The sequence below is a fragment of the Podarcis vaucheri genome (genome assembly GCF_965113315.1).
Source record: "Podarcis vaucheri genome assembly, chromosome: 6".
In the NCBI taxonomy this organism is placed as follows: Eukaryota; Metazoa; Chordata; class Lepidosauria; order Squamata; family Lacertidae; genus Podarcis; species Podarcis vaucheri.
The window spans coordinates 45,965,072-45,978,829 of record NC_138764.1 but is presented as its reverse complement, the minus strand read 5'-3'; the positions used below and the strand labels follow the sequence as shown (position 1 = coordinate 45,978,829).

The following is a 13,758-nucleotide window of genomic DNA, read 5'->3' as shown; positions in this document are numbered from 1 at the left end:
ATAACTTTCATTTTACATTAGTGAAGTGTGTTTCCCATTACTTCTACCACTAAATATTGACAGAAGATAAAACCATGGGAGTCCAAATGCTCCTAAGGTACCTTCACACTAGGGCAGTTAGAACACTGTAAGTGGCTGAAAGTGCTTTAACATTCATATGTACTCTTCTTAAATTGTTACATTAAAGCACTGTAGGCATGGGTTGTACCATTAGATTGCTTTACAAGAAAACCATTGGGTGCCCATTGAGCTAATATTCTGGTGCCCCCATATGCTTCAGGACTAGATGAGTTGCAAAGGCATGTAGCCGCCTCCAAACAATGCTAATCCATTTGTGAATCCAATGCCCTGTAGTTGCCACTGCAATATGCATCCCAAAGAATAATGGATGCTTAATTTGATGGGGACGCGGGTGGCGCTGTGGGTAAAAGCCTCAGCGCCTAGGGCTTGCCGATCGAAAGGTCGGCGGTTCGAATCCCCGCGGAGGGGTGCGCTCCCGTCGCTCGGTCCCAGTGCCTGCCAACCTAGCAGTTTGAAAGCACCCCCGGGTGCAAGTAGATAAATAGGTACCGCTTACCAGCGGGAAGGTAAACGGCGTTCCGTGTGCTGCGCTGGCTCGCCAGATGCAGCTTTGTCACGCTGGCCACGTGACCCGGAAGTGTCTCCGGACAGCGCTGGCCCCCGGCCTATAGATGTGAGATGGGCGCACAAACCCCAGAGTCTGTCAAGACTGGCCCGTTCGGGCAGGGGTACCTTTACCTTTACCTTTAATTTGATGTAGACTAGTACAGGAACTCAAGTACATTTATAAATTGCCACTATAACTAAATGAAAGAGGATATTCTCAGAAATATGCAGGCTGTGGGAGTTACCTGACTTAGTCATAGTCAGAGTCCATTGGATAAAATGGACTTAAGTTAGTCAAGACTAAGTTATGTCCATTGATTCCATTCAGTTTACTCTGCGTATTAGTCAGATACCACATGATATCAGGAACATTAGCATAAGATGTGCTAAACTAGCATTTTAGTTTTAAGTTTATTTTTTAATTGCAAATACTGACAATCTTTGCTGTCTTAAGAATAATGTCATGTGGCTGTGATCATTTTAGAAAAAACTAGGTTTATTTTGGCTTGTTCCTAGAACTTTTCTACTTGCATGCAAGCTCTTTTCCTGCTTTTATTAACCCATTCAGAGAATGTTTCAGTTCTGCTGCTTAGACAGAGCACCATGCTCATGCACCATAAAATGTGAATGATGCTATTTGCTTTGCAACATCTAACTTGTCTTCCATACCTTTCCCCTCTTAAAGGACAAAATATTTATTATTATTATTGATAATAATGATGTTGTTTATATACTGTACACACTTGGTACTTTCAGTGATCTCTTATCCAGAGAAATTATTAGCTCCACAATTCCTTAGCTGCAGTAATACAGCAGCATCAGATTCTGCTAAAGACCATTCACTAGGCCCTAAAATATGCTTTTAGAAATTAGCAGTTCTTGTTCAGTCCCTCAAAACATTTAAATTAAATTCTCAAAATTTATGTTCTTCATGTTCTTCTGAATGATGAAGCAGTCATATTTTTGGATCTAATGGGTGCCACCACTTACATTTAATTAATAGATTATTCCTAAAGTCAAGTATGTCATACAAGCTGTCAAACACTTTTTTAAAAAGCCACCTCATTTAATACATATTATTATGAGATGGTTGTAAGAGATTTCAGTTTGCACATTTATACTTTACTTTAAAATCCTGCACTAAATTATATTAGTAGTTCAAATTCAGAATAAGTTTGTTGTGCTTAAATGTCATTGAAATCAACTGGGCAACTAATTTATGTCCATCATTGCAATGAAACTAGCTTCCTCTGGATTTGGACCAATGTGCGTGTAATTTGGAATATTCAGTATTAAATACTTATCATGTCACATACATTATCTTAGCAGCTCTTACAACTCAGAAAAAAAGCATCATCTCCAATAAAGTACCCAGGGGCTGAGACCCCCTACTGAACTGTGGTGGCATTTGAAAGCGACTTCTTGATAAGTATTCATGCAACACAATTCTCTGCATGCCCCTCCTCCAAAGGAAGTCCCACTCTGTTCATTTGAGCTTAATCTCAGGTAAATGTGCATAGGATTATATTTTAGCCACTGTGCTATACCAGCTATCATTCAAAGAAGTTTTCCCCAGTCTGCTGCCCCTCAGAAATTTTTGGCCATGAACACTCAACCTCATGTTTCTGTAATTCAGTAATCTCAATATGAATTGCTCTTCTTGACCACATTTAGACTGTAATCCTGAACACACTTACTAGAAAGCAAGCCTCTTTGAACACTGTGTCTTACTTCCAAGTAAACATGCACTGCATAGGATGACACTGTTAAAACGTAGCTAATATGGCCAATTAGCAACCACAAGGAGAACAGTTGATATTTTCTGTCACTACATAGGTCGTGATTAGAATTGCCTTGTGTGAGGTAGAGCAACTATGGCCTTATAACCTTTTGACCCAGTGCGCTTCTGTTCTGTCAAATTTTGACTATGAACTTTACACTGTTTGTACAGATCTCTGTAGCTGCCCATTGTAAAAATGCTGTTATCTAAACTATAACAATCAGATTTGTATTGCTTAGTAATTTAAAGCAATAAAATCCAACACATCAGTTAATATAGTAGTAGAGTTAGGAAATGCCAACAGTTTGAAAGGAAAACCATAAAAGGTATTAACGACACAATCCTATTCATGTCTACTCAGAAGTAAAGTCCCTTGAAGCAATGAGAATCCTGTCCTTTTAATGTATTTGTTATAATATACATGCTGCAATCCTGTTTATCTGGGACTTAATCCCAGTTCATCCCAGCAGCATGTGTATTATAAAGAATACAGTAATAATACAGGATTCTCATTGCTTCGAAGGAGTCTACTTTTTAAATTACCTCACTGATTTTCTGTTCTAATAATGCTGCCTCTCTCTTTTTGCATATCTACATGCTTGTGCATACAGACACCAAAGATGAGAAAAGTGCATTGTCTGTAGCCTCTGTTTATCAAAGATCTTTTAAACGGAACATTCATTTATTATGGATAAATTGTATGCACGAAGTACAGACTACAGACTTGATATTAAACCAACATAAAAATTAATGTTTTGTATCCAACACTCGGTGAGTGGAACTTCCCTTCCTCTCCTTTCCCCATGCACACCTAAAATCTGCTCGGGGGATGGTCCCCAAACCCTCTGGAGCAGATTTTGAGGGTGTATGGGATGGGGCTGGAAGAGAGAGCTTCCATTGTGCAAGTAGCAGGACATCAGCATTGACTAGAACCCCATCAGTCATATCATTTATATGAGCAGAGCACATATTTTGCATGCAGGAAGTCTAAGGTTCAGCCCCTCACCTCTCCAGTTAAAAGGAGGCAATTCTGAGATGAATGGACAAATAATCTGTCCTGGCATAGTGTAGTTTCCTATTCTCCTATTAGCATCGAACCTGATGATACAATGTCAGAAGAAGATCTTCACTTCTGTGAAAGATCTTTTTTCCAGTGAAAGCCTCTATTAGTGGTTAGTTATAAAACAAACGAACAATTTCAATATTATAAAATACCATTCAGGTTGTGCAACACTAAAAGGCTCTTTAAATTTTATAAATAAAAAATCTCCCACACAATGGGAAATGGATGCTGTTTGTAACTCAGAAACATCTGGAACTCTTCAAGGCATTCATCCAGTCCACCCACCCAGTTCCCAAAACACTGTCTCAGTTTTGCGCATATCCCCAGAACTTTCCTGCCCTTGCCGCCAGGATACATGTACATTTCACCTCACTCTCACTCAAGTGTTTAACAGAAGCAGGAACCTGTGGGCAGGAGGCAGATCTACTCTTGGTGTTCAGCCTCTGTGGTTTCAAAACTCTGGGCAGTTTATGAGACATATTCAACACCTGTCCATAAGCCATAACAATCTATTTAAAATGTATATAAAAAATGTATATATAAAATCTAAGCATTGCAGCTACTGTAGTTTGAAAAAATGTAAAGAATAGGGCCTAATAAGAATGCTAATTAATAACATGTCAGCAAGTTTCCCTCAGAGATTTAAAAATATATATATTTGGATGCATCTTAATATATATTTTTTCACGCCAGTGATGGCCACCCTTTGCCCCCAAAGACAATCATAAATAAAAGTGAACCTTCAAGCTTGCTGTTGTATGCAATTTAATTTGTCCTTTAAGTTTTTCTATCTGCTTTCGCACCCCCTTTCACAATGCATAGGCTGTTGTTCCATGACCTAGCATTATTAAATTGCACTTATCAATCATTCTTGCCAGGAATGCCATCGCCAACTCCATTAAAGAAGTCAGAGAAGTCTGGTTTCAGCAGTCCCTCGCCTTCGCAGACCTCCTCCCTTGGAACGGCATTCACACAGCATCATCGACCTGTCATTACAGGACCCAGAGGTGAGGCCTTACGAAAGTGCACCAATGGGCTTGGACTTTAACCATGGTGCCCCTAGCCATCAGGGTGTGCTATATGGATAGAGTTGCTGTTTCAAGTGCCTGAAGGTTTTGGATAGAGAGTAAACGAAGATTAGCTACCTTAGTCTGATCTAAAGTGGTTTTGATTGCCTAGGAGTCAATCTGAAGAAGGAGTGTGGCTGTGTTTTGATTCAGAGTGAATTATATTTTAATAGTTTGGGGTATAAGTCTTAAGTGTTCACTGTGTCTCATTCAGCACGGAGCTATGCATTCTATTGCTTCATCATTTTAATCTTTCAACAATCCTGGTTTTGCATTGTGTGACATTTTGTATTTAGTTTGTAGGAGTCATTGTTCCAGTCCACAGGCCCTCATCACCATCGTCTTTTAAGGTTTTAGATGACTTTTAGCAGCTTAGTTAGTTTTCACCAGTGTATTTGTGGGTGACTTAAAATAAAGCACTTGACCACTCAGTTTCCAAGGGGTGAATAATTGGTTAGAAATAGATCTTCAGATTGAAACAGAAAATGAGGAATGCTGCATAGTTAATTCACAAAGACCACGTCTGTGCTTAGTAACAAGGTGAGGAAAATCACTTGGTTTCTGAGTCATCCAAAATTTGAGGAACTTGCACCTAGGAACTTAAAAAAATACCTTATTCCCTGCTTAGTGGCATTCATAAATAAACTTTTGCTCTTAATAGCTTTTATCCCAGACGATCACAAAATAAAATGGCCAGTTGTGATAGAATTATGCTTCTTCCTGCAGCATTTTGGTTTATTGGACATACTAACCTGTTACACATATAACGCTTCTTGGTATGTTTTTGATAAACAATATGTTCATATTAGACATGTCTACTCAGAAGTAAGCCCCACTGGGTTCAATAGAGCTTACTTCCAGATAGGTAGGTATAAGAGTACAGCCTTATTGTCCTGTAAATTGCACTAGTATAAATCTATATGTAGGCCAACCAAAGCATCATAAAATAGTGTGTAAGCTTTAGAGTTCTTCAGAACTTGGAAAAATTTGTAAATAAAAGGGGAAGCTGAAGGCTGCAGAATCACAGCCAATATGAGGGCTGAAGCAGCAGTGAGGTCAGGTCTGTCCGCCAATGTATCTGCCCTGCCCTGCCCTTGCTTCCTCTTCACTTTCTCCTGATAAGTAGCAGTGACTTCACTGCTGAAAGGTTATTGCTGTGCCTCCATGCAACCAGGTGAACCACCCCTGCTTTCAAAGAAGGCTTTTAAGGTGCTACACAGATATCAGGTGTCTCCAAGACCTTTAGTATAAACTCAGAGCCCACCAAATAGCACTGGTGTGCAAGATGCCACCACTCTGAAACTTTGCATGGCTTTCAAAATTATTCAGACAGAGCAGAATGGAATTATTTGCAGTTAATTAGGTAGGAGGTTGCTGGGAGGCAAGCATGCATTTTAAAAATGCTCCTGATAATTGGTGAAAATAGAAAGGTATTCGTAGGATCAAAGTTACATTAACAGCGTATTCAGCTGTACACCAGCTGACTCTGAAACTCAAGGGCAGCCTAGTCCCGGCTGCACCAGAGTATTGCAGTGCCATAGCTAAAGTGGCATAGGCAGGCTTAAGATGGTGGCGATGGTCCGTCTGAGTGCTGCTGGTCCAGAAAAAGCTTTCAAGCAGTTACAGTGTTTTGGCTTTGCAAACATTTGTCCAGGCTAAAGGATAGAGCCACTTCTAGGGACCTTAGGATCCAGTGCTAAGTGGGTATAGGTGCCACACTTTATACTTTCTTACAACTTTTAGACGTTTCATCCTGCCCTGGAATTTCCTGAACAGAAGTAAGGGGCAAGATGCCCCCTAGAGTCTAGTCCTTGATCATCTGCAGCAAGGCATAACTTAGGGCTTTTGTAGACATTTTGTCTTTCAGATGCACAGTGGCAAGTTCTTAGTTAAACCAACTGATTACTCAGTGGGGCAGAACCTCGCCAATAGCCTTGGGGTGGTCTCATTGCCACTTAATCGAGGTGGCCAGGCCAGTGTTGTGTAGATGCACCACTGGAATCAATACTGCACTCCCACCAGTGTGTCTGCACAACCTCAGCCCGTAATTGACAGCATCCTGGTAATTGGCAGCAACCCCAGAGTTCTAATTCTTATGTGTGCAAATAATAGAAAGTACCAAGGTTATATCAAAAAGTAAACCAAAAAATAAACTCCTGCAGAGTGGGGGGGAAAGAAAGCAAATATGTATCACGCCCACCTATTTTATGGATTTCTCAATTATAAACCCCTTATCAAGGTATTTTCAATAAAAATCTTGAACAGCTATAGAAGAAATCTAGAAAATCTTTCTGTATTTCTTCAGAGAGCATTTTCTCTGAAAAAGTTCTATATTTTGAAGGTGTATTGGTCAGAAGGGGCATCTACTGTTTTCTGCCCCTGAAATGGAGGTTCCCACTGCATATTCTCACGTATTCGCTGTCTGTTGCTTCCGTCAGAAAAATCTGGTGGCATCTAGCGAGGTTTCTGGGTGTTCTTTTAAACTTAATTAGAAGTGGGGGTAGGATCAGACACTCCACTTCCCCCTGCAGCAACATGGATCAGAAAGAAAGAGAAAATGATTCCATAGGCACCAACTCTCTTAACCTGGGGTGGTAATTATCAGCAGGGGTCACAGCTGGGTAGGGAAGAGATAACAGCCCTTCACCACACCACATCCCTTCACCACCCCTACTGATAAGGTAAAAGAAAAATTTGAGACATAAATGCATGCTACACATTAAGCATAACATGTAGTTTGACCCTGATTTAGCAAGTAAGTGTCATTGTTCAACATCAATGGGCTCAAACCATCTTGGAACCTTCAACAGCAATTTCAGCCTAAGGAGGATTTATGCATTCTTATCCCTGGATTTCATGCTCACCTGTTCAGATTTCAAGAGGCTCCATTAAATTGCTCGCTGCCAATAATCATGCAACTTTCTGGACTAGTTTTGCATTTGCTCAATACAGTACACTTTTAATGTTTGTTATTTATTAATTCTCCCCTCCTTCCTCTCAAAGGAACCCTGTTCCCTACAAGATAATAGCCCCAGGCATGTGGAGATAAAAATCTCAGCCAAAGGTAGAGCTGACAAACTGGAGAACATGTAATGGCCATAAAAGTTATAGAAGTGTATAGATGTAAATAGAGTTATCGAAGCTACATCTCTTGGCAAGACATGGCATATCTACACTGAGAACCTAGTGTATGTCAACATGTATGTGACTGAAGATCGGTCATAGACCAACACCTTCTGCCCAAACATGAAGCTATTTGGGTTTGTTGTTCCATGTCGGATGGAGACTTCCTAGAAATTAATATCTCCATGTATCATTACTTAGATTCATCCTGTACTGTGGATATTCTCATAAAGTATGTGTGTGAATGTTTCATATATTATTAGATAAGAGAAAGAGGGTGTATGGATATTTTCAACAACTGAAACAAAGCCTAAGCACTTGTAACTTTAATTCCTACTTGCATTTGTCCCCTTTCCCTATTATCTCATGTATCCCTTTTTGTGTGACCTTTTCACTGTCCACCTTTTTCTAGACTTTTCATATTTTCTTTCCTTACCAAATGTTGAAATATAGCTTGTAATCCTCTTGGGGCAGAGACCTGTATTCTTTTTGTTTTTGTTACTCCCTAAAGCACTTGTGTACTGAAGGCATCTTAATAATAATGTAGAATCCAGCCTGAATTAGCCTGTGGATTTAGCCTAAAACATTACATATGGGACTTCATTTGATGCATATATGCGAACACTTTCTGTGAACATTTCTTAAGCCTGGACAAAATTACCTGGCAGTCCAGTTTTCTTAAATTCTAAAACACTTTTATTTGCAAAGCACCAGATGCATGAACATGGCTCCACAATACGATCTTGCTGCTACAAAGGGTTGCTGAATGAAACAGCAGGAAAGCCATGGCTCTCATACAGAAAGGAGCAAGGCAGAGACTCCAGCAAACACCTGTGCTATAGAGAGCTGCATGTGGGAAGCTGAGCCCCATGGCAGTGCTCCTCTCGATTATTCATCGCAGCTGTGATGTAGCCATCTGAAAGAGAGTGTGGGTTTGGCTATCAAAAGTATCAGCTGAGCAGTATGCACTAGTCCTGGTGTTTTATTGCCTGCTTTGTCTGTACTTATCCCAGGCAGATGAGGCATCATAATAGCGTTCGATTTAGGAATGGAATGGATAGCCACGATTTTCTGCTCCAACAGCAAAATGTCAATCCTTTCACACATGCAGGAGGTAGATAGTTTCAAACAGACCTCTGTACTTCTAGCTTGTGTGAATCTCTAATTTCCAGCAGAAATATAAGCACTAGTCCAACAGAGCTGGAGCCTTTCATTGACTAAAGCTCTTCTCATGCATTTTAACCCTTTTATGTTCCTCTTGAGGGGGGCGCATTTAGTCTTGTGCCTTCTTCACTCAACTATGAAGCTTACTGTATCATTGCGAGGCAGTCACTATCTTTCAGCTTATTCTAACTCACAGGGTTCATTCAGGGAACTCAGAGATACCAGCAGCAATAGCTTAGCTGCACCAAATTCCACCAGATGCCATTTTCCTCCCAATAATAAATCTTTAAAGAGAAAGGTGCTGATTTGAAACATTCCTGGATGTAACATCCAGTGCCCTGAAAAATCTTATTCTGTCCTGCTGACTTCTTCCACTAATAACTTTAGCTGGTTGAAATCACTGACATCAGGAACCAGAATTGCATTCTCTTTGATCCCTGATGTCTGTGAGCTGGGGCCAGGCCACTTTCTCCTGCCTGGGTATTGAGATCTGAATTCTCACTGGCTCTGAATATCTGAGATGTTAAAAGGAAGATGGGCTTGGGGGCACAAACCAAAATCACCCCCCAAAAAACATTTCCCAATATGAAGGTCATCCTTTGAGTCTTTGTGCACATTGCACCAAAATATGAAGTGGGTTTCTAATCATATTCAGTATCATGGCCCTGGAGTCAGATTCCTCAACTACAGGCAGAGCTCTCAGATGAACCTGTAGGGCCAGTTGCGCCTGGTGTGAAGATGTGACACTGCTCTCCTCTGAGAAGGACTCCACTGCAGAAGACCCAGGAAAACTTGAAGATTCCCTTCTCCATTGCTGTAGGAGATTACCGGAGAAGCCTGGTTCCCTTAAGGAAAGCAGCATCTTGCAGCACAAGTGGGGCTGACAATTGGGCTGCACTTCCTGCTGCTACTGCTATATAAGGATTCCGTTTAAGCCCTGTTTCTTGCTGGAGGAACTTCTGAGCATTATATTACCCACAGCACATCCTGAACTCTGCCTTGTATTCATATCTGAACCTTGTCCCACCTTGCCTTGTCTTACATCTTGTTTGGGCTTTGCCTTGCCACTCTGTGGACTCTCAGATGAGCACAAAAATCTTGCTGTGAATGGTAAACAGTTTTTTGGGGAGATGCCTTTCCTCTTTTTTGGCATTGCATGTGGCCACCTTAGTAAACGTGTGGTTATCTTGTCAGAGCTCTAGGAAGCAGCTTGTTGCAGAATCTGCTGTCATAGACCTGTTGGCATCTTGTGCTTTCAGGTGGCAAAAAATAAGTTGCCTTCAGTTGGACTGTGGGAAGCTGAAGGACTAAATGAATTTGCAGTATATTGTTGACTTTTTAAAAATTGATGAGCTACAGTTGATGCTGTTCTCCTAAATTGTCATCCATATCCATAGTGTATCATCAGCACATGCCCAGCTGAAACTGTGCCTACCACTTTCAGAACCATCAACAAATAAAATGTCATTGGAGAGTAAACAGTGCATGGTTACCATATGTGGTTGCTCCATCTACTATTGTCTTCGACTGGTGGCGCCCTGAGGCTCAACCTAAATTGAGCCATCAACATTATTTTTTCTTCTCTTCGCTTGTTTTTTGAAGATAAGAGGCAATTGTAGGGAGAGAGGGTGAGAAACTGACAAAGAAAAACACTGTGCAAAGCCCCTGATATAAATGGGTATTGAGCTCACCACCAGCACCCACACTCAAGTAGCTGCTGGGCAACCTCAGTACAGGTGCCCCCTCTGTCAGCTCCCTATCTTAAATTTCCCACAATTCCCCAGAATGCCTGAAGAAGCATTACCCCAGTGCCTTGTGGGATGTAACTGCTACCTGCTCATGGGATAGGGACAGGAGTTCCACCAACGTAGGAGGGGACCCACTTTTCTAGTGTCCCCCCTCAAACCTGGAGTTCCCAGGACATAACTTATGTTTAACTGTGTCTCAGATGTGAAAAGTTTGAAGACTACTGAATTAAATATTATGACAGCTGCTGGGGAAGATATTGCTATAGGATTTGATTAGAAACTCTTCCCTGTTCTGACTTACAGTATTTGTGCTCTTAGATTCCACTCTGCAAGCAAGACGCTGGCAAATAGTTAAACCTAGACCTAAATAAAAGTCAAGAACCGTGTAATTAAAACTCTACCTTTATTGGATTTTAAAGAGTTGCCCTGTGACATAGGAAATATTTAGATGAGTAGCTTATTTAACTGATTTGTATGTGAGTGAACAGCTTAGAGGACTACTACCCTAAATTAACTATAAGGCCACCCACTGAGATTGCCTCGTAAAGGATCCTGATTGCTTAGCTTCATTATATGCAACCATTCAATAAAATGCTAGATAAATGCATAACTAAAAGCTCTATTACACTAATAATTTGCGCAAAGATAGATGTGTGGGACACCATGCTGGGTTAATTTGTCATCCCTGCAGCAAACTTCTAGAGATGGCCTTTTTAGTGAGGAATTGTGTTAATATGTTGTTCCACTGAGGACATGTTAGAGCAACAAGATGACTTGGTCCCTTAATCTTTTAAAGAGGCAAAAATGCCCTGAGAGGAAAGTGGCAGGGAGAAGAATGGGGGTGATTAACAAATTGGACCTAGATTTAAAGTTACCCTGACAAAAGAGACTCGATTCCGCCTATATAAGGGAAGTGGGGAGGGCAGGAAGAGCGGGGAGGCATTTTTTTTTGAACACAGTAATAGGATTTCATGCATATCTAAAATAATAACATAAAAATTGAATACTCTTAGACCACAGTATTTAGCCTGCTCTTTTGCTGATTACATATTCAGTTTCGTTGCTTTTCTTTGATCTGTCCATGGAGTTAAACTGTATGCTTTGAACAGAGTATTGAACTGTAGTATTTTATGCTAAATTTCCTTTTATGCTAAATTTTCCATCCTGCTCAGACATTCACACACCAAAGTCCATTATTATATTTAAATCCAGAACCCATGTTTAAGCACCAGAGCTCAGGATTTCCAACCTCTCGTATTGACAGAACCATAAATCACATTAAAGTTAAGTGAATTACTGTACCATGCAACTATAGCTTTAACAATGTTTATGTAGTATCAGCTTACCATCTGCAGAATGGAAGTGAGGAGAAACACTGATACTCAAAATGGGACTAGGAGTCCTAATAACTTAGCAGCAATCTATCACTCTGGATTCATTGGTTCCACTAATATACCCATTTTAGTATCAAAGCAGAATTCTATCATTGCACAAACAAAATATGACATTATTTTACAAGTTTTTATTTAATACACTGCATTCAAGTGTGAAAGAAATTATTTTTTGAATTTTTTTCGTTGAAGCGACTAATGAAACCCAGTACAGACAGTCTGAATACGAGCCTACAGTACATAAGATATTTGGTTGGATTTAGACTTAGTCATGCTTAGTGCAGACTCATTGAAAACAAGCCATGACTAACTTAGGTCCCATTGAATTCTGGGGGTCTACACAAATATTTCTGTATTCAGTACATCAGGCATAACGAACCTGATCTTTTTGATGGTGACACCCGTCGTCCCTGAACATTAGTCATGCTGGTTAGGGCTAATGGGAGTTGGAGACCAGGAACATATGGGAAGCCACAGGTTCCTCGTGACAGCTATAAGTAGAAAGAGTAGAATTTTGCTAAACAAACAATTGCAGCAGCAGCAGGCCTTAATCTATCATGTTCTTTATTCAAGAGGTAGTCAGGAGTCCATTGAGCTCACCCAAATATCTGAACAATTCATTTGGCAATGCATAGCAGTTTCCATCTTTTCAGCAGAGTTTGTTACATTTTTATCCCATCCTTCCTCCAGAAGCTCTGGGTGGCATTAATGGTTCTTGCCTACACAACTACTCTAGCCTCTGTGGGTTGGATTTGGCTGACAGATAGTCAAAGGTTGCCCAGTGAGTGCCCCACTGAGTGAAAATTGTCTGATCATCTTCAACCTGGGCCCAAAGTAGCTGGTTTCTTTAAAGCTGAAGAAACAATTATCACTTGGCAAAAGTTCTTTGTTGAAGGCTACCATAGAACTTTGCTCTCATCTTAGCAGACCTCTTTGCTTCAGTAATACCAGCTCCTTAGTTAGATCTTCGGCTTCCCTTTAGAAGTCAACCTCTGCTGTTCCCTGCTGCCCCTTCTATCTAAAGGAGTGCATGCTAGGCACAAGAGGGCACCAGCCTCCAAATCCTAGCCCACACAGGCCTCCTCCCTCATTTAAACATGGTTGCATGGAGAAAAACCTGGGAATGGGAGGAGAGTTAAAAGTCTGGAGAGACAGACTGTTTGCACAAGCTTCTGCCTCTGTGGGGAGAATTAGGCCATCCTCATTTGCATGTCGTTTAGGGTTAAGAGAGCAGTTTAGCAAGGTTATGACAGAGATAGACATGTAGAGGAGAAATGGACTGACTGAGGAAGTCCTGGCAGAGAGAGAGATGCTTATCCCCAAAGCACACACCCTCAGAAAACGTGAGTTAACCAGCTAGTCCTTCTCTTTCAGCCTAACCCTTTTCACAAGGTTGTTGTGAGTATAAAATGGGGTGGAGGAAATACGGGTATGCCACACTGAGAGCTCCTGAGGAAAGTGGGATAGAAATGTAATGAAATAAATAAATGAATAAGATCCTAACATCATTCTGTGCACAGTCTTCATTTAGGTCGGTTTCCACATAAATCAGAAAATAGTAGCATACCCTATGCCTTTTATTTACCGCTAGTTGCTCATCTGAATTATGTGTATATAAAGTTACATTCAATGAACAGAAAGTGTAAGGCTGCAGGGCTTTTTAGGACTGCTGAAAGAGTTAGATGTAAACATTTTATTTAAGCACATTTGAATAAGAATAAGCTAGAACAATCTTTAAAACCTCAGTTCTTCAGAGGTGCCTTGTTGTTACTTGGTGCTTCTTTTAATCTTAGAT

The 13,758-nt window shown here is 40.6% G+C and overlaps 1 protein-coding gene across 9 annotated transcripts in view; it reads left to right on the top strand.

Moving 5' to 3' along the window:
* The window catches only part of NFIA (nuclear factor I A), a 445,480-nt gene that overhangs the window by 378,522 nt on the left and 53,200 nt on the right, over positions 1-13,758 (top strand). For 8 of the 9 annotated variants that reach the window (XM_082228754.1, XM_082228753.1, XM_082228757.1 and 5 more), the window contains exon 7: positions 4,349-4,477. The exons of the other annotated variant lie outside the window; for it this stretch is intronic. In XM_082228754.1, coding sequence (XP_082084880.1) covers positions 4,349-4,477 — 129 coding nt within the window. The remainder of the gene's footprint in view (positions 1-4,348; positions 4,478-13,758) is intronic. 9 annotated transcript variants of the gene reach the window in all.